The sequence below is a fragment of the Mya arenaria genome, chromosome 7 (assembly GCF_026914265.1).
Source record: "Mya arenaria isolate MELC-2E11 chromosome 7, ASM2691426v1".
In the NCBI taxonomy this organism is placed as follows: domain Eukaryota; kingdom Metazoa; phylum Mollusca; class Bivalvia; order Myida; family Myidae; genus Mya; species Mya arenaria.
Genome location: NC_069128.1, coordinates 71,079,061 through 71,106,809, shown reverse-complemented (window position 1 = coordinate 71,106,809; position 27,749 = coordinate 71,079,061). Strand labels below are relative to the sequence as shown.

Here is a 27,749-nt window from a genome sequence, read left to right as displayed (position 1 = left end):
TATTGTTTATTTTCCAGGAAGTTATTTCGTACAAAAAAACGTCATATATTGTGTTATTCAGTTCAATTAGTTTATGGTATTAGACATTGTACCTAATTTGATATAATCCTTAAAATACAGAAAACAGTTTCTGTAAACAAGGAGGTAAAGTTAGTCTAAAGGTAAAACACTTAACCGTAGACTTTCAAAACTTCTTCAAAGTATGAAAGTTTCAAAAAAGTTTCTGTACCAGCTTTATCAATTCAATATAACATTGAGTCAACATGTTCTAATTTTCATTATTTTTTTGAGAACTGCCAAGAAAAGCTATTGTTATAATTTTCAACTTAATGTGTGGAAATAACTTCCCTATCATTTTATTTTTCTGTTGAGCTCAGAGCTGTAAGTACTAAGTTGTAGCCGCCCTTTTAAAAGTCAGTTAGATTAAGCTTACATATGACTTAAATCTATTTATGGATGAATGGATATAAAGATCTATGGATTAAACTGTTTAATCTATGCCTGTGTCATACTATTGAAATAGTCAAAATAGTTACAAGTACGTTGACGGATCTTTTTATGATATTTGATATATGGCAAATCCTTCATATACAAATTGTTTTGTACCAAAAGTGGGTAGTTATTCCGATCGGGATTCCGGGTTTAAGCATATTGTATCTATAAAATATCATTAAAACAAGAAATATTACCAGATAATGTTATTTATATTACCGTATTTTCTCGACTATAAGACGGGGAAATTGGGTCCCGATTTTTACCCCCAAAGTAGGGGACCCGTCTTATAAGCGAGTCGATAAAATATTAAAAAAAGATTCAAGTCAAAATCAGTTAAATTTTACATAGGGTATTCTTCTATCCAGTCTATCGTCTGCTGATATAAGTATGGGGCAATTAAGTAAACAACAACACGAAATCTCTTCACCGCGCGTGCTCTGACGTCACACAGTGTACCGTTATATCTGCATTTTTTCTCATGGCGCGTGTCAGTATAATTAGTATGACAGATATATCAAATCAATAAATTGGAATGTTAATATGATGTAGGTACCTAACTGTCAATTTGATTAAGCAAACAAATGACAATGCGAATATGAATCCTTTATGTTCGTCGCCAATCAAGGGACAATGTTGCCTAAAGCATTATTGCTAAACAAACACCTATTCATGCCTCGGCTTTTCGCAGTTATGTTATTGAAGCCATTTATTTTGCCGAAGAACTTCATTGGTGTCTCTAATAAAAAAATAAACTAAAACAAACATATGTTGTTATTAATTAATTATTACAATTTCGATAAGTAACGACCTGTCCTGCAAACTTATGTACTCATTTTTAACCTACCTCCAAATAGAGAGCTCACAGTTGCGCGCCATTTTCTTTGAGTAAAACAAAAACAGTTACCGCGAAAGTCGATAATTGTCCGTTGAGCTTGAACATTTTTACACATTAGGAAGAATTTTAGCATTTTAGATTTGCTTAAAAATTGACCCCGTCTTATAAGCGAGTCGAAACAAAAAGCACCAGATTTCATAGGCAAAGTTAGGGGGCCGTCTTATAAGCGAATCGCCTTATAGTCGAGAAAATACGGTAGTTCCGTACACAAAAAATAAAATATCCAACAAAGTATTAAGAGTTTGATGTGTTTTTCTTCATTTCATACTGTCAAAACATTACGATATATACATGAAGGGCACCTGCAAGGCTGCAGTTCACAGTTTTACAACAATCAGAACACTTAAAAAAAATATTGAAAAAACAGCATGAGAGAAAAGTACTCAAATAAATCAAACAGATTTAAAAAAAGAAGGAGATTCTTATCGTGTTTCACGGAGTTTCGCTGTGCTGGTGTTCGCGATGATTTAGTTAACTGATCAGCCGAGAGAGTGTAAATGAGCTCGAAGCCGAAAAATCAACAAGTTGAATTTTCATGAGGAGCTACTTTAATAAAGATAAATCATAAGTAAAGCCATACGAAAATTATATAAAAACTCATACTTACATTTCTATGATTAAATGGGGAACTTTTCCAAAATCAAGTACTTTGGTGTCTAGTCAAAAAGGCCTAGTAACAGAAAGTCCTGGTCCAAGAAAAACCACTTTGATGAAAAAATATAGAAGCAGACCATTGGTCATATCTTTCTAACATTAATGTGTTTTGTAATCATTATTTTTAATTTTCTTCATCACATATTTCATGTTTAAAATTTAACAATGACCTTGTTGATCACATTGTTTACTTTAATAAAGTTTTGAACATCCATAACAAAACTAAACGAGGGCTAAAGGGTGCCCATGCTGGCCACCATGAGGGCTTTAGGGTGCCCATGCTGGTTGCCATGAGGGCTATTTAAGGGTGCCCATGCTGGTTGCCATGAGGGCTGAAGGGTGCCCATGCTGGTCTCCATGAGGGCAAAAGGGTGCCCATGCTGGTTGCAAATGTGGGCAAAAGGGTGCCCATGCTGGTCGCAATGAGGGCTAAAGGGTGCCCATGCTGGTCTCCATGAGGGCAAAAGGGTGCCTATGCTGATCTCCATGAGGGCTAAAGGGTGCACATGCCGGTCTCCATGAGGGCTGAATGGTGCACATGCTGGTCGCAAATGAGTGCTGAAGGGTGCACATGCTGGTTTCCATGAGGGCTGAAGGGTGCACATGCTGGTCTCCATGAGGGCTGAAGGGTGCACATGCTGGTCTCCATGAGGGCTGAAGGGTGCACATGCCGGTCTCCATGAGGGCTGAAGGGTGCACATGCTGGTCTCCATGAGGGCTGAAGGGTGCACATGCTGGTCTCCATGAGGGCTCAAGGGTGCACATGCTGGTCGCCATGAGGGCTGAAGGGTGCCCATGCTGGTCGCCATGAGGGCAAAAGGGAGCAGCACCCTTCCATAAATCTTTAACTTAAACCTTATCCTAGGGTATGATCAATCACGAAATGTGGTTAATGATTTCATTGACATTCGTGTTTCCCACTTTCAGACATCATGTCCGCTGGTATCAGTTTACACAAGGACACACCCGGGTTCAAGGTCATCCTCAGGGCTGTTCTCAAAGACCAGATTCAACTCTTGGTAATATATTGTTTTAATTAATTTGCCCTTTATTATTCTGTGCATATCTTAGTTTAAAACAAGAGAAAAAAATGAAGTGATTTCACAGATTTCATATTTTGAAAGATAATTGGTTAAGTATTCTGAAACCATTGCCTTCACACGTTGGGAGGAATGACTACTAGTATTGTCTTGTTATTAATAGATTATCTATTATGGAATAGCATTGGAATCCATCTGCTTAAACACATTTGTCCATCCATTATGCATTAAAGATTGCTCATAAATTAGATTATCAATAACAGGCTAGCATATAGGGTCATTTGTTGTACTCTTGTTTCTTTATCCATCCAGGTACAGCAGTTGTCGACTCATGGTGGAGAGGAATCACTTCTCCTTACCTCGTGTATTGAAGATGGCTCGTTCAGTCACCTCTCATCAAAGCGTGGCTCAAACTTTCTGGAGCGCAACGAGGATGTACGGCTGAAATTTCTCAACCACGTTGCCAGAGGTAGGTTTATTTTGAGCTTATCTGTTTAAAAAAATCTTGGAAGTATATTCAAAGCCTAGGTGTCGTTATCATCGGGGTTGTTGTTGGCCATAACTCAAAAACTAATATTCAAATTGGAATTGGAACGCATTTCTTCATTCATCAGGACTTTTCAGTGACATTCATCGTTAAATACACTAGTTTCACAGAGAAATGTTTCCCAAAGACTTTAAGTGAATATTTGGTATATAATTTTTATTCATGATATCGCCAATTGTTACATGAAAATCTCAATTTTTGCAGGTATCCCAAATTTGACAAAAAAGGCTCCATTTTTCCCAATTAGTCTAGGTTCTTTTTCCCAAAATGGACCGAAAAAGCCCTGGGCATTCTTGTTAGCTTATCTGTATTTTAAATAAAACATTGGTTTGTCATTACACTGGTGTTTTCTACTGCTTCCTGGCAGTGGTTGACTGCATCAGAGCTGTGCAAAAAGTAAAAACCTCTAGCCTTCACTGGGAATCTTGTCAAAACATTCACTGACACATGAAAGTCAACTAATGTGTTATTGATGACAATAGACATTTCCATATTTCTAGAACTGTAGCCGAAAACTTATTGATATATGCCACTTGTGTATCTGATCAAGTATTGTTTTTTATTATATACCCATCATAAATCCATACGGCCGTATTTTACTCTTGTGACGTCACGTCATAACAAGTATCATTGCCGGATGTTAAAATGACGTCATAAAACAAAAAAGTGCGTCATTAAATGACATTTATTATGAAAACATGTGGCTTTTAAGTGATCTAACCAGTAATGTATATAATAAAAGGGTTATTAGTTCTGCGTTTTGATCCAGAATATCGTATTCGACTTGAGTGGATTTTTGCAGATTTTGATTTCACTCGGCTTGCGCCTCGTGAATCTGCAAAAATCCACTCGATTTGAATACAACCTCCCGGATCCAAACGCAGTACTAATAACCTTATTATATCTTTCTTAAGTTGTGTTTCACATAATTTTATGTGATTGATTATAAAAGACACATCTTTATTTTTTATACCATGCATTTAATTTGCGAAATGATTACATATCTGACTCATATTCTACAGTAAATGAATTACCATTACATAAGAAATGTACTCAAAAATATATATAACAAAGTACAATATTATATTATTGCATAATGTGTATGTATTTTTGTACATACTTTTGAAAAGGTCGGACCTGATATACACAAATGTACCTGTTATAGTGGTATATGCTTTGTGTAAATGATTGTGCCGGAGGCCATATATGATATCATAAATAATAAACATTCCATATAATTCATTTTTAGTGTTTCAGAGTTGATAAGTAATTGAGTAAAGTTGTTGTTTGTATCAGGGGTGATAATGACTGAAAGCGGAAATGCCTGTGTAAAGGGACAAGTAAGGCCCCTTGGCCGGTCCAGGGCGACGCCTTAGTGAGGATAACGGGCAAAACTCCTTGGTTTGAAGCAATTATAAAGCCTAAGATTGCATTTAAACATTTCTGTGTATCATAATTTACTGCTCAGAAATCAACAGCAGCTTCTTCCCACTGAGCTTTGTATTGATTGATTTATTACTCATTTTAGATGGTTCAACTAAAAAACTTCCAATCGTAACCTCACCAAGCAGTAAAAGAGACTCCAGCAACTGGCGAATGAGGCTGGGGTTCTCTGGCTTCAACACTGGCAGCAGGAAATCCCCATACGAAAGAAGAACACAACGAAAATCATACAGGTCACAGAAGTCTCTTAACTCGAGGGATTGTGCTCCATTTACAATACGATCTCAGAGTGCGAAGAATGCTGAGTTTACTTTTGAGACACAGAGCGGTTCCATTATTGAGCCGAATGTGGACAAGTTGATCGATGGTCCAATAGAGAAGGAAGAAGTTGATGGTGCAAACATTGCTGAAGACCAGGAGTATGATCCCATGATTTCTGGTAAGAATGTTTATACCAAATTTGACTATAGGTAATACACAGAGGGAAAATAGTGGGAAAATTGGGTAAACACCATTAACCCTCATCCTGCCTAGTGCGTCACAACTCTCTTTATTAAAACCAGTTGTCATGAAAGACTAGTTTCCCACTTGAAAGCCTTGTTTTTAACATAAACAAAGACATTTCAGCATATATTTACTAATTATAAACAGGTGACATCATTGGGAAGTATTTAATCTTAAAATAACATGAAACAGGACAAGGTGCTATAAAGGGAGAAAAAGGGCACATTGTTTACGGCTATAAAGAATTTGATTATTATAAATTTCACAGAAATGTAAATAAGTGTGCTTAATTGGAGAAGTATTGGGTTTCAACTGTAATATATGGCGAGTTTGTACGAATTTTAAATCATATTTTCAGTTTTAATCAAATCAAGACATCAATTTGATTATCGTAAGCATTTAATTCTATGAAGGTAGGAGGGTGCAAATGCTGGTCAACATGGGAGCAGAAGGGGGCTACCAAAAATACATAGGGTGCTGCACCCTTCCTTATCTCTTTAGCTAAATCCCTTATTTTAAACACAGTTATTTTTAGAATATTTGTGTTAAAAGTTTGTGTCTACTTTAAGGTACCAATGAAGTTGAAGGAGATGATAATGTCAATGCGGTAGAAGCAGGGAACAGCGTGATTGTAAAGGTTGAACGACTGGATGGTTGTGTGGACGATAATTTACTGGATACAAATGGTAATTTACTAGATACTTTAATGGGAATTTACTTGATATTTGAATGGTAATTTACTAGATATTTGAATGTTAATTTATTAGATATTTGAATGTTAATTTACTAGATATTTGAATGGGAATTCACTGGATACAAATGGTAATTTACTAGACATTTTAATGGGAATTTACGTGGGAATTTACTAGATATTTGAATGGGAATTTACTAGGTATTTGAATGTTAATTTACTAGATATTTAAATGGGAACTCACTGGATACAAATGGTTATTTACTAGATATTTGAGTGGAAATTTAGTTGGGAATTTACTAGATATTTGAATGGGAATTTGCTAGATATTTGAATGGGAATTTACTAGATATTTGAATGAGAATTTACTTGATATTTGAATGGAAATTTACTAGATATTTGAATGGGAATTTAGTGGGTATGAATTGTTTTTAACTGGATTAGAACAGTAATTTACTACAAAGGAGTGTTAATTGTCTGGATATGAGTAGTAGATAGCTCCAAAATCTGAATAATAAGATCTTTCTTAATCAGCTTAAAATGGACTTAGAAAACATGTTAAAATCTAATTATGTTGGAAAGTATGCAGGCAATAACTAAAACCAAATAAGTGCATACTATATATAGAGTAAAATTCAGGAAAATGTATGATGTTACATAATGGGTCTGTTTTAATGGAAAGTCCGCAGTATAACAACGTGTATCAGACTCTTGACCACAATCATCACTGCTCTATTTCCAGAAGAAGCAAACTTGTCTGATAGAATGGGACTGAATCATTATGGTACCTAAGTTTCTGAAGATGATCCTGAAATTCTTTAAACTGATTTTAATGCATTTGCAATAGGTCATTGATATGTGTGGTATTTATTATTGGTCTTGGTTGGAAGTTTTTTAATTCAGAGCCCTTTTACCCTTTATTGCCGTAGTGGCATTCTTGTACACCAGAGCAATGATGCAATGCATACGGCAGAGATTAGATTTAGATAAGAACCTCTGGCCCCAATTTAACAAAACTTCTTAAGGTTGACAGGCTTAAGTAGCTTCTTTCAATAAGGTAAAATACAATGAAAAAATGTTCTTTTTGTAATTATCAATTATAATTTTGTAATTAAAGATAATTCCTATTTATAGTCTGAAAAATCATAAAAAGAAAATATAACGCAAAATATAGAAAAACAAAAATACTGAGCTTAGCTTAATTCTGTTACAAGAGACTTAAAAGCCTAGTTTAATCCTTCTATCCTTCTTGAAACTATCTAATGAGAATCTCACGACTCATTTTATGTTGTTTCAAGAGATATGTACAGCATTATTGATATTTTACTCAATTTGTTCCCAAGATGAAGGGCTCAACGAGTCCCAAGAGTAATGTTCAGCAGTTGGAAATTATATCATCGTTTCCTCATAACCCCAGCTAGTGTAACCAGCCTGAGTGTTCAACATGCCCGACCTACGAGCACCAAGTCTGACATGAAAGGCAGATAAAGTCATAATTCCATATATTCTGTTTCAGAACACACTTTAATGTCAGAGACAGACAGCCCAAGCAAGTGTCCCAAGCCCCAGGGTTTAAAATCCTCCAGCAACAAGTCAAAAAATTAACACCGGTCGGAAACCATATCATAATTTCCACATATTCTGTTTCAGACTACACTACAGCACCAGAGGTAAACAGCCCAGCCAGTGTAACCAGTTCGAGGGTTCAACTAGCCTGTCCTACGAGCACCAAGTCTGACACAGGTGAACAACAAATTAATAATTCCACATTCTGTTTCAGACTTCATTTTATATTTAGAGGTAGGCATCCCAGCAAGTGTTCCAAGCCCCAGGGTTCAACACCTAATCAACAAGTCCCAAGACTACCAGTTAGAAACCCTATCATATTTTACACATATCCTGTTTCAGACTACACTATAGCACCAGAGGTGGGCACTCCAGCCAGTGTGACCAGTTCGAGGGTTCAACAAGCCCGTCCTACGAGCACCAAGTCTGACACAGGTGAACAACAAATTAATAATTCCACATATCCTTTTTCAGACTTCATTTTAGATTTAGAGGTAGGCATCCCAGCAAGTGTTCCAAGCCCCAGGGTTCAACACCTAATCAACAAGTCCCAAGACTACCAGTTCGAAACCCTATCATATTTTACACATATCCTGTTTCAGACTACACTTTAGCACCAGAGTCGGGCACCCCAGCCAGTGTTAACAGTCCCAGAAGTCAACATGCTAGATCTGCTAGCCCTAAGTCAGACACAGGATTGAACAGCGTGGTGAACAAACGCAAGAAGGCTGTACCCACACGGAGGCCCCCTGGAGGGACGGCTTTCTACCCCAAGGGTGAGGGTTCAGTATTTAATGGGGTGTAGTTTGACCATAATATATGTATGTAGACTTGGATTCTTGAATGTTTATGTGAGTGTTTTCCATCATATGTGCCAGTGAGTAAAAAACATTTCTCTCAGATGTCATATTTACTGACGACTTGAGTCCGAGTTTTAGACTGAACATTGTACAACGAAGAGTGATTAATATACCAGTGATTTTTTATGCAATTTACTGCCTTTTAAAGGCTGTTTCCCCTTGCGAAAAAATAAATGTCCATTTTCCCCCATAAAAAATTCCCTATTTGGTTAATGCAGATTATGTTAATGTATAATGTATGCATAAAAAAGTTAAAACATGTATATTTACCATTATATTAGCTATTTTGGCCTGATTTTGTATTTTTCTCAATGTCAACTTTTTTTTCCCATTTGCAAGACACAAGGGGTAAAAATTATTCCAAAGAAATCACTGTATACTGTTGTTATAAGGAGTATTCTATTTGTCTAGTCTGGTCAGCAACTATATTTAAAGCATGGCAGAAACATAGGGACCACTTTGTGTGTTGTCATCCTCTGTGAATGTGTCATGTTTAAAAGTGTTTTTAAGGACCTTTTTGGAGGCCTTAATTTGGCCCCATTCCTCTATGAACAAAAAAAAATTCCCCCCCACCTAGGTAAAAAAATTCCTCTTGAATAAAAACTGAACAAAAAAACACATTATTTTTTATTAGTTTACTTTTTGAGTAGCACTTACCTCTTATCATTTAGCAAATGTAGCACTTTAGTGACATTTATGGATATGTCTTAAGTTTCTTAAATGAAGGGTATGACAGCAAGTTGAAAATTATATGAATCATGTTTAAATAGTATTTTCCCTTTTTTGCCAAAATGCTATTTTTCGCCTTTCGAAGAGCCCGTCATCATTTCCTTAAAAGTGGTAAGAAATTACAGGACAACACTTCATTTCTGATAAAAAAATATTTTGAGTGAAATGGTCGTGGTCAGCAGATGACCTGTATTGATTTTTAGGTCAGAAGGTCAAAGATCAAGGTCATGGTGACATTTACTAAAACAAGGATAGGCACTTCCAACAGCATATATTCCACTGCAGCAGCCTATAAAAACTGAAATTGTCATACAATAGAAAGTACATGTATTATTAAAACGTACTGTATCTCCTATTTCACAAATAGTTTCATTTTATTATATGCTTTCTGACAGGTTGTTGATAGATTTATCAGAGAAATTAAATTGATAAACAACTGTTTTGAACAGCACAGGGACACAATTTCTAAACGAAGACTTATGTTGTTTCTATATCTGTTTTCAGAGTCACCCTTCAGTGTCGACACTCAAAGCAGTGAAGGTTTGTTCAATATATGATAGAGTAATGATAATATATGAATATAATCTATATTTCCCAGTGAACTGAAGTGTTGCTTCATGGTTAAGAGTCCCATTGCAAACTTGTCTTTTTCTTTGTTTTTTTTTTTCTGAATTCTATTTGCTCATTTCGGCCTTTATAGCAGTTTTTGCCAAAGAATTTCGCGTGACGAATGGTGTAAAAGGGCTCTGACACTCTCCAGGTTAGTATTTATAGTGTCTTATATACAATATTTAAAAAAAATAGCAAAAATTCTTTGAATTCTAATCATATGGATGAAATGGTTTGAGTACGAACCATGTGTATGAAACACATTGAGTACGGGTATGCAACAGGGGTTTCATTGACTGCATCTTTTGACATTTTCATCCTTATTTTGGATGCTTGAAAGGTCAAAATCTAGTTCATGCAGATTTGCTTTCATCTGAAATATTATGAATTTATGAACATATGAATAGAGTGCATAATGATATACTAGATCTTGACCATGCTTAATAAATGATGAAATATCGTATCACTCTGTCTTGTTTTTTAATTAACTTTTGAAGCTAAGTAAGTTGAATCATCACCAAATTCAGTCAATTATGTTTATAGGCAGAATATTTTTGTCAAGGTTTAATAAACGCCCACCTTGTTACAGTCACTCCAGTGTTTTAACCCTCAAATTGGCAAAAACTGTATTTACAGTGTCCGCTCTCTAAATTTTGTTAACGTCCAATTATCACCAAACTTTTTATCTTTAAAATAAGACGGGCAGATTTTGTGACAGTTGGCACACTTGCTAATCATTTCAAGTCAAAATAAGCTTGCAATGCGATTCTTTCCCCACTGATGATGGCTCAAAGATTGAACATTATAAAATTATCTTGATTGGAAATAAGTATTGGCCATAATTGAATATAAAGATTGGCAACCCATTTTCATAGACCGTAATTATTTTACCTATGAAACATAACCTATAAGGATAAAATATCATTTGCTCCATCATAAGATGAAATCATTGTTATGAATTTTCAACAAAAATTCAAAGAAAGGAAGAAGGATACAGACATGTATTACTGTCTCAGTGTTTAGGAATGATATAAACCTAGTATACATGTCAAGGGGTGAATGCGAAAAGGTTCTTAGTGACATTCAATAAGGAAGAAGATAGATTTACCTTTTCGCGTTACCCCTTGATGGACAGAGACAAAACACACATCTAATTCAAAACCCTTAACTCTCACTTTAATAATTATTGAGTTATGCCCCTTATGAGTATTTGCTCAACTGCTCTCTTGTTATTAGCTCGACTATTCGAAGAATAGGTGGGCTATACTACTCGCTGCAGTGTCGGTGTCGGTGTCGGCGTCAGTGTCGGCGTCTGGTTTAAGTTTTAGGGCAAGTTGGGATTTTCACTTATAAGTCCAATACCCTACATTCAATTGACTTAATACTTCACACAGTTGTTCAGGGCCATCACATGATGAGGTTAGATAACTCCGTATTTTTCTTTACACAGATTATGGCCCCTGATTGACTATGGAACTTAGGTTAAAGTTTTAGGGAAGGTTGGGATATTTATTTATAACTTTTATACCCTTTGTTCAATTGACTTAATACTTCACACAGTTGTTCAGGACCATCACACATTGAGTTAACATAACTCCATTTTATCCTTAATACAAGTTATGGCCCCTGATCGACTTAGGTTAAAGTTTTAGGGCAGGTTAAAGTTTTAGGGCAAGTTGAGATTTTCACTTAAAACTCCAATATCATTCATTCAATTGACTTTATACTTCACACAGTTGTTCAGGGCCATCACATAATGAGGTTAGATAACTCTATATTTTATACAAATTATGGCCCCTTATTGACTATGGAACTTAGGTTAAAGTTTTAGGGCAGGTTGGGATATTTATTAATAACTTCTATACCCTTCATTCAATTGACTTAATTCTTCACACAATTGTTCAGGACGATCACCCAATGAGGTTACATAACTCCATATCCTTAATATAAGTTATGGCCCCTGATTAACTTAAAGTTTTAGGCAAGTAAAATTCAAAATTATTTACGACCATCTTACAACAAGCAACGTAACTCCATTTTAACCCTATATACAAATTATGGCCCTTTATTTTTTTGGATTTCTTTTGAAAGGCATATTTGTAATATAATTCTTAACCACATTTCAATAATGGGAAATCAAGTTATTTGAATGACTTGCATCATTGTTTGGGTGGGCTGGTGGGAGGGCAGCATCAAAGTCACCTTCATAATGTATCAAATAATTTTAGTTAGGTTTGTCATAAAGAGACCAAACTTGGTAATACAACATCGTTATTGTATTCACTTCTAAGTCAAAGCGGCGTAGTTGAGCACGCTGTCTTATGACGGCTCTTGTTAGTATCAAAATCAGTCTGAAATTATCGTCATACAATCTATAGTACGCAGTGATTTTTTTCAAATGATGTGTGGATAACCTAAACAGTAAAATTTGTTACCATTATATTTCAGTCTTGAGCGACAGTAAGCTACGGGGAAATCGCAACCGTTTAACTCTTAAAGAGCGAGTGGACTGCATTAAGCTGCTAGAGAAAGGTCGAACTAGGAGAAGCCTTGCCAAGGAATTTAAATGTGGGAAGACCCAGATAACTGCCTTGCTTAAGCGTAAGCGTGAGATTCTAAAGGAATACGAGGAAAAGGGTAACCAAAGTGCAATGAGAAGACGAGGCCACACTGGAAATGCAGAACTAAATGAACTTGTGCATTCATGGTATTTGGACGCTTGCACTGGTAATGCGCCTGTTACCGGACCCATAATTCAGAACAAGGCCAAGAAGTTTGCTACTTATTTAGGTCTCACAAAATTTAAGGCCAGCAACGGGTGGCTGCATTATTTCCAGACTCGCCATAACATTGTCTTAAAAAAAAAAAAACGTGTCGAGCCCAGTGAAAGTGTGGAGCCCGGTGAAAGTGGTGAGCCCAGTGAAAGTGTGGGGCCCAGTGAAAGTGGTGTGGTCAGTGAAAATGTTGAGCCCAGTGAAAATGTTGAGCCCGATGAAAGTGGTGGACCGGATGAAAGTGGTGAGGTCATTGAATATGTCAAGCCCAGTGAAAATGTCAAGCCCAGAGAAAGTGTCGAGTCTGGTGAAAGTGTCGAGCCCGGTGAAAGTGGTGTACCGGATGAAAGTGGTGAGGTCAGTGAAAATTTCGAGCCCAGTGAAAATGACAAGCCCAGTGAAAGTGTCAAGCCAGGTGAAAGTGTCGAGCCTGTTGAAAATGGTAGACCGGATGAAATTGGTAAGCCCGTTGAAAATAATGAGCGCTTTGAATTGAGCCCAACCAAATGATCGATATTGATACAGATCCTGATGTATATAAATGTATGTATTTCATTACATGCTATATTTTGTGAAATAAAGAACATGACTTGTCTTGTTTAGAATTTAATAAAATTTATCACAGAATAAACTCTTAGTCCTTTATATACCTGATACACTGTAAATGGCACTGCTGAACATGACAATGATGATGTTGTTGATGACGATGATGGTGGTGGTGGTGGTGGTGGTGGTGGTGGTGAAATAGCTTCACTAGTTAACAAACATGAACATATTATCGAGGGTTCAAAGGTAAAAGGGGCCAACATCAATTTTGGTCAAATATGACGTTTTGTGTTTTTTCAAGCATACAAGTTACTTTTTATATGTGGGTAAATTTTCTAGTTCAAGTTCATTCCTTATATGGGCAAAATTGATAGAATTATATTCAGCTAACTTCTTTCAGGGAAAATTTGTTCAGGTAAAAGGTTTCAAGTGCAGTTGGTACATTCATCCCAACCAAATGTAAACTATTTACAGTGGAAAAAGATGCTAACTTTACTTGTAACCTTTTACCAATAAAGTTAGGCTGTATTTATTCAACAACAGAGGTGCTTCAATCAGTTATCTCCTTTTCCCAGGAACTTTTCTGGCTAATTGTTTACCTTACCGGTCAAGTTGGGGTTAACTACTAGAAAATGAATGATAATTATCATTACAATTGTCTTCATGTTTATGAATGATGGGATGCTTGATTTGACCTTTTTGACTACTAAGGTGAAAAAATATTTTTGTGTTATGGTATTAACTTAGTTAATATTCAAATGTCTATTTTATTTAACTTTTCTATATTACTTGAACAAATGTTGTGGTGGACTCATATTTTATAATCATACTTATTAATACCGCAATAATATTTAAAATTTATTAGATTAAAGGTATCGTTTATTATATAATACAAATGCAGAAAAAGGCTACTAATTACATTAAAAAAAATGAAGTTGTAATACAGGGTTAAAATAGTTCTTTACTTGCATTGATCGTTGATTATCTCATTCATTTTGTTATCATTTTCCTCTAATATTCTAAGGCAATAATAATTTATATAAAGTTATACCAGTACTTATAAATGTGTAAATTGGCATGCTCCTGATCTTTAATTATTTGATAAGAATTGTTTTATCATTCTTTCATGATTAGTTATTATAAACTTATTGGTCTCAAAATAATAGATTTTTTGTTGTCTTAAAACTATGTTCTTTACAGTGCACGTCTCTAAACAATTTTCAAAACAAATAAAATGTCTTTAACTTGTGTAGATGGTAGAGAACGAGTGGTCTGACTGGTCGGTCAGTACTGAAGAATAAGTTGATACGTATGTCATAACTCATCATAACAGCAATGCTCTTTAATTAAATATGTTTTATGCAATAAACATATTGAAATAATCATAAAGTGTTTTATGCTATAAACATATCGTAATATGAACGGTCATGGAAGAAAAACGTCCATTGATTCTGAAACGAGTACCAAAACTGACCAATAATATAAAGGTGCCTTCGAACGGGTTTTTATTTCATTATGCAAATTTGATTGAAGGTGTAACAAATCAATGTACAAGACGAAACGCCAACAGGGGTTTAAAGCTTCAAATTAACACAGATATGGAGATAAGTTTTTTTATTGATTTCTGCAGAATTTCTTGTCGATCAAAGTAAACCAGGTACAAGGGATGGAAACAACGCGGAAAACATATTAAGAGATTATGAGCAGTAGATATGAAACGGACAAAATAGGAGATGTGAACATTGTGAAATGCTGGAGAAAAAGCACATTCTATCTGATGGAAATTGTTTATTGGGAAACAGCATGTCTGTTGAATTGTTTACATCATTATTACTGTATGATATACACTATTTCATTGACTAACAAAAGATAAGAGACATAGGTAATGTTTTGATTACCAATACATACATAATCAGTTTTGCTTACTATCTCATATTGAGTCATCAATTTTTCAATATTTAAGTAAATCTGTGTACAATGTAGAACTTCAAGTTTTACAGACACTACAAAGAAAAATGTAAAAGACTTTACTGCTAAAGTATAACTCATTTCTTACTGTGTTACAAAATGCATTAATCGTCTAAATAAAGGGACCGCATGAATATATTGGTTGTTATTTTATCTAAAGATACATGTATAATAGTATTTTTGATCAGCATTTCAGTAAATTACCTGGTTTTCCTGAATTGTTTACATGGTTTAACTGCAATTGGCCCCTTTTGCTTTTAGAAATACTCAAATCTGATGAAATATTATAGCAACAAAAGGTGCTAACTGCAATTGGCCCCTTTTACTTCTAGAAATACTCAAATCTGATGAAATATTATAGCAACAAAAGGTGCTATCTGCACTTGGCACCTTTTACTTCTTGCAGAAATGAATTTGAACAGTGCCAACTACATTAAGCACCTTTGACCCCTACACATTTATATCTAATGGCATTTGTCTCTTTACAAAAATGCCAAAAATAATGTGTTATATTTATTATTATTTTGATAGTTTATTAAAGTCTCATCAATACAACATATGTACCTCACATAATAAATATAACTTAAAACATGCATTGCCACTCAGTATATGAGTTATAAGAGACTATAGTACACAAAAAATATAAAACTATACATTGCTTATACAACATCTAAAATCGATACATATACACAACACATAGTGTTGCACACATATTGGATACCATTATCTATTTACAAGTAAGAAACTAGAAACCAAAGCTAATCTTGTTTTAAAGCTTAGTTAAATCAAACAAAATAAATTACTGAAAACATTCATGTGCACAATCATGCATACTTTAATAACATTAATAAACTATCAAAATAATGTGTTATACAGTATACATTGTCTTCTGATGTTCACAACATGATAAAATAAGCAAATAGTATTTCTAGTTAGACTAGGCAAAATAAGACCATAGACTAAACGGAAAACGAAGGGATTTCAATATTTTCGTTTTTTTCGTTTTGCTCCCAATGTTGAAATTGGAAATTGGCACCTTTTACCTTTGAACCCTCGTTATAATCCTATGTTATGGACATGCCCTGTCTTAAGTGACCATTTATCTTAAGTGGCTGCCCCACTTTAGTGCCTCCCCCTGTCTTAATTTACCATCTTTTATAACTAGCCACCTCACTTAAGTGACACCCTGTGTTAAGTGACCATCTGTCTTAACTGGCCACCTCACTTAAGCGGCCCCCTGTGTTAAGTGACAATCTGTCATAACTGGTCACCTCACCTAAGCAGCCCCCTGTGTTAAGTGACCATCTGTCTGAACCGGCCACCTCACTTAAGTGACACCCTGTGTTAAGTGACCCATCTGTTTTAACTGGCCACCTCACTTAAGTGGCCCCCTGTGTTAAGTGACCATCTGTCTTAACTGGCCACCTCACTTAAGCGGCCTCCTGTGTTAAGTTACCATCTGTCTGAACCGGCCACCTCACTTAAGTGGCCCCCTGTGTTAAGTCACCATCTGTCTTAACTGGCCACCTCACTTAAGTGGCCCCCTGTGTTAAGTGACCATCTGTCTTAACTGGCCACCTCACTGAAGTGGCCCCCTGTGTTAAGTCACCATCTGTCTGAACCGGCCACCTCACTTAAGTGGCCCCCTGTGTTAAGTCACAATCTGTAATAACTGGCCACCTCACTGAAGTGGCCCCCTGTGTTAAGTGACAATCTGGCTTAACTGGCCACCTCACTTAAGTGGTCCCCTGTGTTAAGTCACCATCTGTCTGAACCGCCACCTCACTTAAGAAGCCTCCTGTGTTAAGTCACCATCTGTTTAACTGACCACCTCACTTAAGTGGCCCCCTGTGTTAAGTCACCATCTGTTTAACTGGCCACCTCACTTAAGTGGCCCCCTGTGTTAAGTCACCATCTGTGTAACTGGCCACCTCACTGAAGTGGCCCCCTGTGTTAAGTGACCATCTGTTTAACTGGCCACCTCACTTAAGTGGCCCCCTGTGTTAAGTGGCCATCTGTCTGAACCGGCCACCTCACTTAAGTGGCCCTCTGTGTTAAGTGACCATCTGTTTAACTGGCCACCTCACTTAAGTGGCCTCCTGTGTTAAGTCACCATCTGTTTAACTGGCCACCTCACTTAAGTGGCCCCCTGTGTTAAGTGATCATCAGTTTTAACTGGCCACCTTACTGAAGTGGCCCCCTGTGTTAAGTGACCATCTTTTCTTAACCAGCCAACTCACTTAAATGGCCCCATGGCCACCAATCTTTAACAGCCTTTTTAAAGGTGTTTGCTCATACAGGTTGGACTGTTTTATGAAAAATGGTGTAAATGGGAAGTATGTCATCATAGTTTTTGACGCCTATATATATTTATACTTCCAAGGCTATTTTAAAAAATTTTCATGTAAAACAATCCTTATTTTCTAGAAGACCTATTTACTGCTTGGTGCAGTTAAATATCAATGTGTGCTTTTATTTAATCATTTTGTTGACACAGTGATTATTTTTTTTGTTAAATTTTCAGGTGGATTACAGATTGGAGTCATCAAGGAAATATTTGAGTCATCATCTCATAGTATCATTGACGAAGGTTTGGTCATCAAAAGTGTGTATGCCACACAGCAGAAAGGTGGGTATCTTGGCCCATCCACAAGCGAGATTAAGCTAGAATGTAGCACACCAAGAAACCGAAAGAGTTTGTTTGATGCATCAGGTGGCTTTTCTGCATACAACTCTACTGCTGGGTTTAATACCCCTTATGGAACGCCTGCTTTAGGAAGAAATGTTAGTCCCACTCCTCTCAAAACTCCAAAGAGTGACCAGCTTGGAATTTTGAATGATCAAAGTGGTTCGAACCCTCGCTCAAGACAAGGGACTCCAAATAGTGGTATTTATGGAGCTCAGAATGATCAGACCGAAACCCCCTTAGGTACCCAGCCACTTAGCAGCAGCAATGCAGGGTCTTCTAAGGGTAAAAGCCAAACTCCACAGATTGATGGGTTGCTTGTGTCGCGAGGGGAAGGAAGGTATGAAAAACTGATCAAATGTGAGTTATGCAGTAAGGTGTGTCGCACAAGTAACATGGCGAGACACAGGAAACAATATTGTGCATATTCTCCAGGTTTCTCCAATAAGAAACCTTCAGGGTTTTCTGTTAAGCGACGTAGGAGGGATGGGATTGTCAAGAGTGATAATGATGTTGATGATGATTTTGGAAGTTTCGGAGATGAGAATGATGATAATAGAGGTGGGAAGGGAAAGAGTAAAAGTTTGTCACCATATGAAGGTTTTAATGATGGAAGGGGAGCAGACAATGTTAACATGGACTTTGAAGAACCTAACGGATCTGCGTATGAGAATAATCAGGAGCTTCCAGTGCATGGTAAAGATGATCTTTCTGACATTCGCAAGGGATTATGGGGAAGTGGTTCTGGTGGTAATGCTGATGACAATACTCAGAATGGTGCTATGTACAGCTCTGATAATCAGGGTGGCTCCAGTGCCTCTTATGTTGAGACAAGCTTTAAAAACCAGAATAACAATAATGGTGGATTTACTGCTGATCAGGGTGATCCAGATGCCTACTCAGGTCTTTTCAAGCCTCTCGTCAAACCAGAGTATGATTGAGGAATGTGATTGGTTGAAATGGTATATTTTTGAAATTGGTTTTTTATTACATGTACCGTCAATACAGGTTAGCATGGTGTGTACATACAATTACATGCTTGCAGTTTTGTTTGGAGATTGTATAGACTTATACAAATATACTGGTAGCTTTGTAAGTTAGATTGAATCTCTTGCATAGATTATAATTTTCATCACTATTTGCAATAAATGATGCTGTAATATTTTGCTTTACATTTATTCTTTATCATCATTGTGAATATTAAAATCTATTAGTGTTCAAAATTATATGTCTTCCACTAGGATGGCAGTATTTTTCAAAATTCCCACTAATTACATTTATATTTGGTTAAGAAGTCAGTCATATTTTCTTTACTTGATTTTTTTATCATGTTGATAATAGAACAAAATGCCTTAAAACAATAATTATGTTCAATGTTTTTGTGAGTTTTTCCTGAACAAGCCTTAAAGCTACGACTATGATCAAAGTATTTGTGAGATTTCCTTGAACCAGGCTTTAGACTATAATTATGATCAATGTATTTGTAAGATTTTCTTCAACAAGCTTGAAAACTATAATTACCGGTATGTTCAATGTATTTTGTGAGCATTTTTCTTCAACGAGCCTGAAAACTATTATTATGATGAATGTATTTTGTGAGCATTTCTTCAACAATCTGAAAACTATAATTATGTTTAATGTATTTTGTGGGCATTTCTTCAACAAGCCTGAATCCTAAAAATATGTTCAATGTATTTTGTGAGATTTTCTTGAACAAGCCTGAAAACTATAATCATGTTTATAATGTATTTGTAAGATTTTCTTGAACAAGCCTGAAAACTATAATCATGTTTATAATGTATTTGTAAGATTTTCTTGAACAAGCCTGAAAACTACAATCATGTTTATAATGTATTTGTAATATTTTCTTGAACAAGCCTGAAAACTACAATCATGTTTATAATGTATTTGTAAGATTTTCTTGAAAAAGCCTGAAAACTACAATCATGTTTATAATGTATTTGTAAGATTTTCTTGAACAAGCCTGAAAACTATAATCATTTTTATAATGTATTTGTGAGATTTTCTTGAACAAGCCTGAAAACTATAATCATGTTTAATGTATTTTGTGAGATTTTCTTGAACAAGCCTGAAAACTATAATTATGTTTAATGTATTATGTGAGATTTCCTTGAACAAGCTTGAAAACTATAATAATGTTTAATGTATTTTGTGAGAATTTCTTGAACAAGTCTGAAAACTATAATCATGTTTATAATGTATTTGTAAGATTTTCTTGAACAAGCCTGAAAACTATAATCATGTTTATAATGTATTTGTAAGATTTTCTTGAACAAGCCTGAAAACTATAATCGTGTTTACAATGTATTTGTGAGACTTTCTTGAACAAGTTTTACTTTTTAATGATGTTGATGCTGAACACTGTTGTTTTTCTTATGTGTTTTTATATTACATTTATTTCTGTACTTAGAGGTAATTAACCATATTTAATAATTGATTCATAAATGTGGCCAAACTGAACCAAATAAAAATATAGATTGTTTTTTTAAAAGACAATTTGTTACAAGAAATTCAGCCATCTTGATGGATAGCTGCAGTTTTACATCCTCTGACTTGTGTTTGAAGCCCTATTTGTTGTTTTGTTCAGATTTATTGTATCTGTCAATCTAATCAATCATTTGATTTTAAATAAGTATAGCAATAAAAGAATTTTAATGAGGACTAACTACCGGTAATTTTGGTAAAAATAAACCTTGCTTTAGGGGCACAAGGCAAAAGGCCCAAACAACAATGAACTAGAGACACAAACATACAGTACTAACACTACATACACAAATACAAACACCACAAACAAACCACACTCTAATCAAAATTGCTTTACCGATAAATGATTGGATTACTGCCTTGGAACTGTCAGTGAACCTTGAGTCCACTGCAACACCAGTCTGCGGGGGGCTTAAACTAGTTAGCATGGCTATTTCTTGCATACCGGACGTGTGTTTCCGGTCATGTGCTGGAGTCACGAACAACAACGTGCCACTTCTTATTTCTTTTATTGTAAGACTTATGAAAAGTATATAATGCCATTTCAATTAAGCGCAATCAAATATATATGTTAGCAATACTTTTAATTAAAATTGAAAATAAATAATCGTAAAAAAGGCTGTTTTTAGTTATTTATAATTACTGCGCTCTATGACGTCAGTAAACAATGTCGCACGCACTTTTTGGTGTAATTTTTCTACCCGTACCAGAAGCACATGAAAGATACTTATAATCCACACACTGTTCCATCACTTATCTTTAATTACTAATCATAATGCAGCCATTATAGGCCGCGTGCCAACCTTAAATATACACTCAATAACAACTATATTGCTGGAATTTTGATCATGGAGCTAATTGTGCCTTGTACAGTGAAGACTAATGTATACACTGCTTTCATTAGGTAAAGAAGATGAACCAATATCAGGGAGTTTGGTTAGTGGTCACCAAGCCGGACAAGTGGATTTCCTTCGGCTACTCAGGTTTGCCCCTTAACACAAACCAGACTCTCGCAGATAATCGTGCCAACGAGAGTGATTAATATAATGTTGTAATAACTTGTTTCACAATCGTTGTAAAAAAGTTTGTTATTGGTGCAATTTGTCTTTAAGTGAGAAAGCATCGTGTTTGGTTTAATAAAAACATGAAAATGGGGAGAACGTGATAGATTTACATTCCAATTATTTCTTTTCAAGTTGAAAAGGGCGAGAGTGGTCTAGTGGTGTCCGCCTCTCACCCAAGAGGTTGTGGTTTTGATCCCCACCAGGGGTACTTTCTCATGACCTCTCAAAAAGGAAACCGTACTGGTTTCTGCCCAGGAAATGGACTCACGAGTGATCTTGTCAGCTTTCATCACTATCAAGCTAAAATTAAAAAAAATATTCTGTTTGTTTAGGTAATTTCATAAAATATCACATTTTTTTACACCATTACCCGGTATTTACTCACCAAAAAGCAATGGTAATTTATACCCAAAAATAATCAAAGTGACTGTGATTGTTTATATATCTATGCGAATCATGTTTGTTATAGAACATAAGGTGGTATTTTGTATATATTTTTGATTATAATTTTTTTGTATGTTGTACATTTTATATAAATACTAATTGTTTAAAGGGACTTGACCTTGACCTTGACCTTGATTGTGCCAGACATTGAATTAAAGTAATTTTGTGTGAAATATAAAAATAATGATAAAACAAAATTTATAATGAGAACCATTATTTAAAAATATAGCAGAAAATGCTCTATTTAACAAAAAAGCATTAACAAAAAATACTTTTGAAAATGGAATAGCTTTAGGCATCGATTTACAAAAATCTGTACAATAGAATATTTCCAGTTTCTGTTCGTGTTCCATTCATAAAAGTAAGCAAAATAACTCATATTTGAACAAAGTTTGAAAAAATTGTTGCAAAAATGAAGTCTGTGTACAAGTCCCTTTAAGTTTTCTACCAAATGAATGGTAGTGATATGTTGAAATGAACCTTTATATGATGTTTGATAATGTTAACTTGTGGTAGGGGTTTTAAATGTATGGTAAGTTTGATTATTTGCAATATTCAATAATCTACATTGATACACTTGAACGTGATAAGACATGCAGAGATGTTCTTCTGTGCTTAAATAAGCTTATTTTTAAACATGATTAGTTGTTATGCTTTGCTTAAATGTATGTTTAAACATCATTGTTTCTAGCCATGTTTTTCGACACCACAATTAAACATGATTAACTGTCTTTTTTGCCTTGCTTAAGTATGTTTGAACATGACTTTTTTTCTAGCTTTATTTTCCACATCACAATAAAACGTGATTAGTTGTTTAAACGTGATTAGTTGTTTAAAAGTTGTTTAAACGTGATTAGTTGTTTAAACGTGATTAGTTGTTTTGCTTTGCTTAAGTGTATGTTTTAACAGAATTTTTTTCCAACCATGATTTTTACATCATGTTTAAACATTGGTTGTTTTGTTCTGCTTATGGTATATGAAATAAAAAAAAGCTTTTCAATTTATTAATAACATTGGCTGTTTTGGGGGTATAATATATATAAATATATGTATGTTACATATTATTTCGTTACACATAAGCCCTTTCAAATGATAACAAAATAACATGTCTTCACCAAGGATCCATAATGACATAACTGTATATAGGATACCTTATATGGTTATCATTTTACTTGGCTTTTTTCATGATTTGTTTGTTATTTTAAATAGTTGTGTAGCTTTAATTTTGCTTATACATGTTAAATCATGGTTGTTATGTAGCCTTTATTACATATGAGAGCCTGATTTGCCATTCAACTGTGCTGTTACTGCTTGTGACATAACTTTTAGCTAGTGAAAGAATATTGATAGCCTTTGTGTCCTTGGTATGGCACCATCATTTCAGATCTTTAACCTTGGCCATAACTGAGAAAAAAAATGAAATGTGTTCACACAAACCTTAGTTCTGTTTGCAAGATACGACACACACGCACACACACACATGTATAAAGGCTCATAACTCTTGCTTAAAGATGCACTATTACTCATAAATAAGATTTACCATATTTAATACAATTGTATTAATTTGCCAAAAAAGATTGATAAATGTCGAAAACAATGGTTCTTACGAAGGATACAGTGTTTAATTTAAAATAAATGTGCAGAAAACATGGTATTTCTATCTTGTGAGAGGATAGAAGATCCTGGTAAATCTTTTAGCAATCACCAATCATTTTATAATTTGTGTTTTCAGCTATTAAATACACGGTTATAAACGTTCTATCAGTTATTAATATTCTACATATATGCATTCTTTAGTAAGTAGTTTAAGGTTATCACTCAAACTTTATGTTTGTTGTACATGTGTATGTATTGATTTTGAATAAGAGTATCACTTTAAATCATTGTGAAGTAATGCCTCTTTATGGGCTTATCAGTAGAAAAACACAGATGATTGCAAGGCATATATTCAATGATAACAATTCTAGATTAGCATAAGAGTAACTTGAATTTGGAAAATGTTTATGTATACTTTTGGTGTTGCTTTTATGGACTTTTTTCTGTCAGTTTTGAGTTTGAATGTGTTTATTTCGAAAAAAAGATGTAAAGAAGTATTGTAATTGCCTCAATGTATCAATGTTTGCATAGTTGTAAATTAAAAAAACTAATAACTATAGAAAAAAAAATTGAAAGATATGCAAATGAAACTAGGTTCAAATATTGCCATATACAATACATACATGTACTGCAAGGCCCTTAACTGTAGATTTAATACGTCTAGAGGTGCTTGTATGCCCCTTAGTGACTTTTAAATAGCAGAAAAGCAGTCACTCTTGGCGCTACTGTTGATTTGTACAATCTAGACTGGAACTGTTATGTAAGAATCGTTACCTTTTTATACATTAAGATAATGATGATATTTACTGTGAGCTGTGGCTCTGTCAGGGAAGTTAATACATGTAAGTGCCTAAGTGATGATTGGGGAGTTGCTTTATCAAGGTTCATAGGAGCGATTTACTACCTAGGCTGGAGCATTATTAAATTCTTAAATCAACTCGCTCTCAGGAATTTTGATGAAACAACCACAACCACCCATATCCCCACCCCTACCCCTCTCCACCCCTCTCTCCACCCCTATCCATCATCAACCCTCTCCCCAATAGTCTCCCCCCCTTCCCTCCCCCACTCCTCTCCCCACACCTCACCCCACCTCTCTTCCCCACCCCTGATAAAATTGCGTCTGAAAATAGTTTGGGCAATTGTACATTGATAAACAACGATGTTTTACGTTACAGTGTTTGCGATACAATGTATATACTGGTGTGTATTGATTCCATGTATCATGAAGCATGTTTCATTATTTTTGATTGACACAAATCTGCAACTTTATATCATTGGTGAATAAATATTAACATTTGTTTGTTGGTTACTGATATGTATAAATAATTATATGAATGTTCATGCTGCTATTCACGCCTGCTCAATGTACTCCTCCTAGCACCACATATGCTACAGATTAATTGAAGTGTGTGCTTAGGAATACCAAATCAGTTTTTGGTCGCTTTTAACATGTCTGTTTTTTGAAGAAAAAACTCCAGGTTTTGTCATAGCATTGGTGTCGACGTCGGGACAAACTTTAACCTTGCCCATATTTATAGCTGAAAAAATAACAACGGACAAGTGTTGGCATCTTTGCGGCTCTCTTGTCAAACATTAAACTATACGTTGCCAAAAGTCTTCCACACCTTAAATTGAACAACAAATTCACGAACATTGCATTTTCGATGTATACTTAACCACTTACGAGAAAATCGCAATTATCCGAAACTGAAAACTTGGCCAACTTGAACCTCCACCAACAGAAAAGGCACACATCAATTTAACCATGACTAAAAGACCTTTCGGCTTAGATTAAGAGAGCAGTATGACCCAGATAAACGACCCTACGCATGCCCTGTAAACATTAGCTCCGAAGCCAAAAAGAGAACATGGCAAAACGAGCGAAAGCCACTTCCGGGCTAAAGCGGACGCGCTGATTTGTTTTAAAAATACAATTGAATATGGATATTTTCAAAAATCAGGGAATGTAGTGGACGCGCTGATTTGTTTTAACAATACAATTGAATATGGATATTTTCAAAAATCGGGGAATGTAGTGCCGTGTATGGGTGATGATACTTTACGGAAAACACAGGTTCATATTTTAAACAGGTAAATTGTTCCGGCTAAAGCTATTTTCCCTACGGCAGTTTGGCAATATTCCAAAATTGTCATTTCGACATTTGTGACTGCTTTAAAAAAAAACTTTTGAATGGTGTAACTTCTACTATAAACGATTTTATGCTCATTTTTATGCCCCCGAAGGTGGGCATATTAAAATCGCACCGTCCGTCCGTCCGGGTCTGTAACTTTCCCTTGTATGGACAGATTTTAAAATAACTTGCCACATGTGTTCCACATACCAAGACGACGTGTGGCGTGCAAGACTCGTGTCCCTACCTCAAAGGTCAAGGTCACACTTAGTGTTTATTTACAATGGAGTGCTGCATATAAGGACATAGAGTATAGGTTGTCGTGTCCGGGCTGTAACTTTCTCTTGTATGGACAGATTTTAAAATAACTTGCCACATGTGTTCCACATACCAAGACGACTTGTCGTGTGCAAGACCCGTGTCCCTGCCTCAAAGGTCAAGGTCACACATAGTGTTTATTTACAATGGAGTGCTGCATATAAGGACATAGAGTATAGGTTGTCGTGTCCGGGCTGTAACTTTCCCTTGTATGGACAGATTTAAAAAAAAACTTGACACATGTGTTCCACATACCAAGACGACGTGTCGCGTGCAAGACCCGTGTCCCTACCTCAAAGGTCAAGGTCACACTTAGTGTTTATTCACAATGGAGTGCTGCATATAAGGACATAGAGTATAGGTTGTCGTGTCAGGGCTGTTACTTTCCCTTGTATGGACAGATTTTAAAATCACTTGCTACATGTGTTCCACATACGAAGACAACATGTCGTGTGCAAGACCCATGTCCCTACCTCTAAGATGAAAGATACACTAAGTGTTTATTCACAAGGGAATTCTGAATATAAGGACATAACAGTGTAGGTTGTCAAGTATGGGTGGTATTTTTTATGTTCAGAGGCAATTTAAAATAACTTGCCATATGTATTTGACACGTAAAGGCAAGATAAACTTTTCATGTACTGACCTTGTTCGTAGGTCAATGTCACATTCATGTCGCACCAGCCGATTCACATGCAGGTGGAACACATGTGGATAGTTGTCAGAGTAGGTGTCTGTAACAGCTGTTGTTACACCTGTGGACAGATGTCAGGGTAGAACTCTGTAACAGCAGTTGTTACAGCTGTGGACAGATGTCAGGGTAGAACTCTGTAACAGCTGTTGTTACACCTGTGGACAGTGGTCAGGGTAGAACTCTGTAACAGCAGTTGTTACACCTGTGGACATATGTCAGGGTAGAACTCTGTAACAGTAGTTGTTACACCTGTGGACAGATGTCAGGGTAGAACTCTGTAACATTAATTGTTACACCTGTGGACAGGATAAAACTCTGTAACAGCAGTTATTACACCTGTGGACAGCGGTCAGGTTAAAACGCTGTCAAACCAAAGGTAACACATAAGGACAGCAGTCAGGTTAAAACCCTGTCAAAACAAACATTACACCTGTGATCAGTAGTTAGGTTAAAACCCTGTCGCAGCAGTCGTAACACCTGTGATCAGTAGTTAGGTTAAAACCCTGTCGCAGCAGTCGTAACACCTGTGTTCAGTAGTTAGGTTAAAACCCTGTCACAGCAGTCGTAACACCTGTGATCAATAGTTAGGTTAAAACCCTGTTACAGCAGTCGTAACACCTGTGATCAGTAGTTAGGTTAAAACCCTGTCACAGCAGTCGTAACACCTGTGATCAGTAGTTAGGTTAAAACCCTGTCACAGCAGTCGTAACACCTGTGATCAGTAGTTAGGTTAAAACCCGGTCACAGCAGTCGTAACACCTGTGATCAGTAGTTAGGTTAAAACCATACCACACCAGTCGTAACATCTGTGGACAGTAGTCAGTTTAAAATTTTGTTAAACAGGTCGTTTTACCTGAGGGCAGCTGTCAGGTTTAACCCTGCCATACCAAATGCTACACATGTGAACAGCGGTCACGTTAAAACACAGACATACCTCTCGATGCATCTGTGGACAGTGGTCAGGTAAAAAAGCTGTAACACCGGTT

The 27,749-nt window shown here is 35.7% G+C and overlaps 1 protein-coding gene across 4 annotated transcripts; it reads left to right on the top strand.

The window, feature by feature from the left end:
- LOC128240812 (uncharacterized) lies at positions 1-24,917 on the top strand. 4 transcript variants are annotated; one of them, XM_052957709.1, is made up of 11 exons: positions 1-161; positions 2,972-3,063; positions 3,397-3,553; positions 5,160-5,513; positions 6,148-6,264; positions 7,920-8,012; positions 8,178-8,270; positions 8,438-8,611; positions 9,929-9,964; positions 12,482-13,267; positions 17,846-24,917. In XM_052957709.1, the coding sequence occupies exons 2-11, from the start codon at positions 2,977-2,979 to the stop codon at positions 18,946-18,948; spliced, it is 3,000 nt and encodes a 999-aa protein (XP_052813669.1). In that variant the 5' UTR covers positions 1-161; positions 2,972-2,976; the 3' UTR covers positions 18,949-24,917. The 4 variants fall into 4 exon arrangements, with proteins under 4 accessions (XP_052813669.1, XP_052813670.1, XP_052813674.1 ...); XM_052957710.1 differs by lacking the exon at positions 7,920-8,012; XM_052957714.1 differs by lacking the exon at positions 12,482-13,267.
- The last annotated feature ends 2,832 nt before the right edge of the window (positions 24,918-27,749 follow it).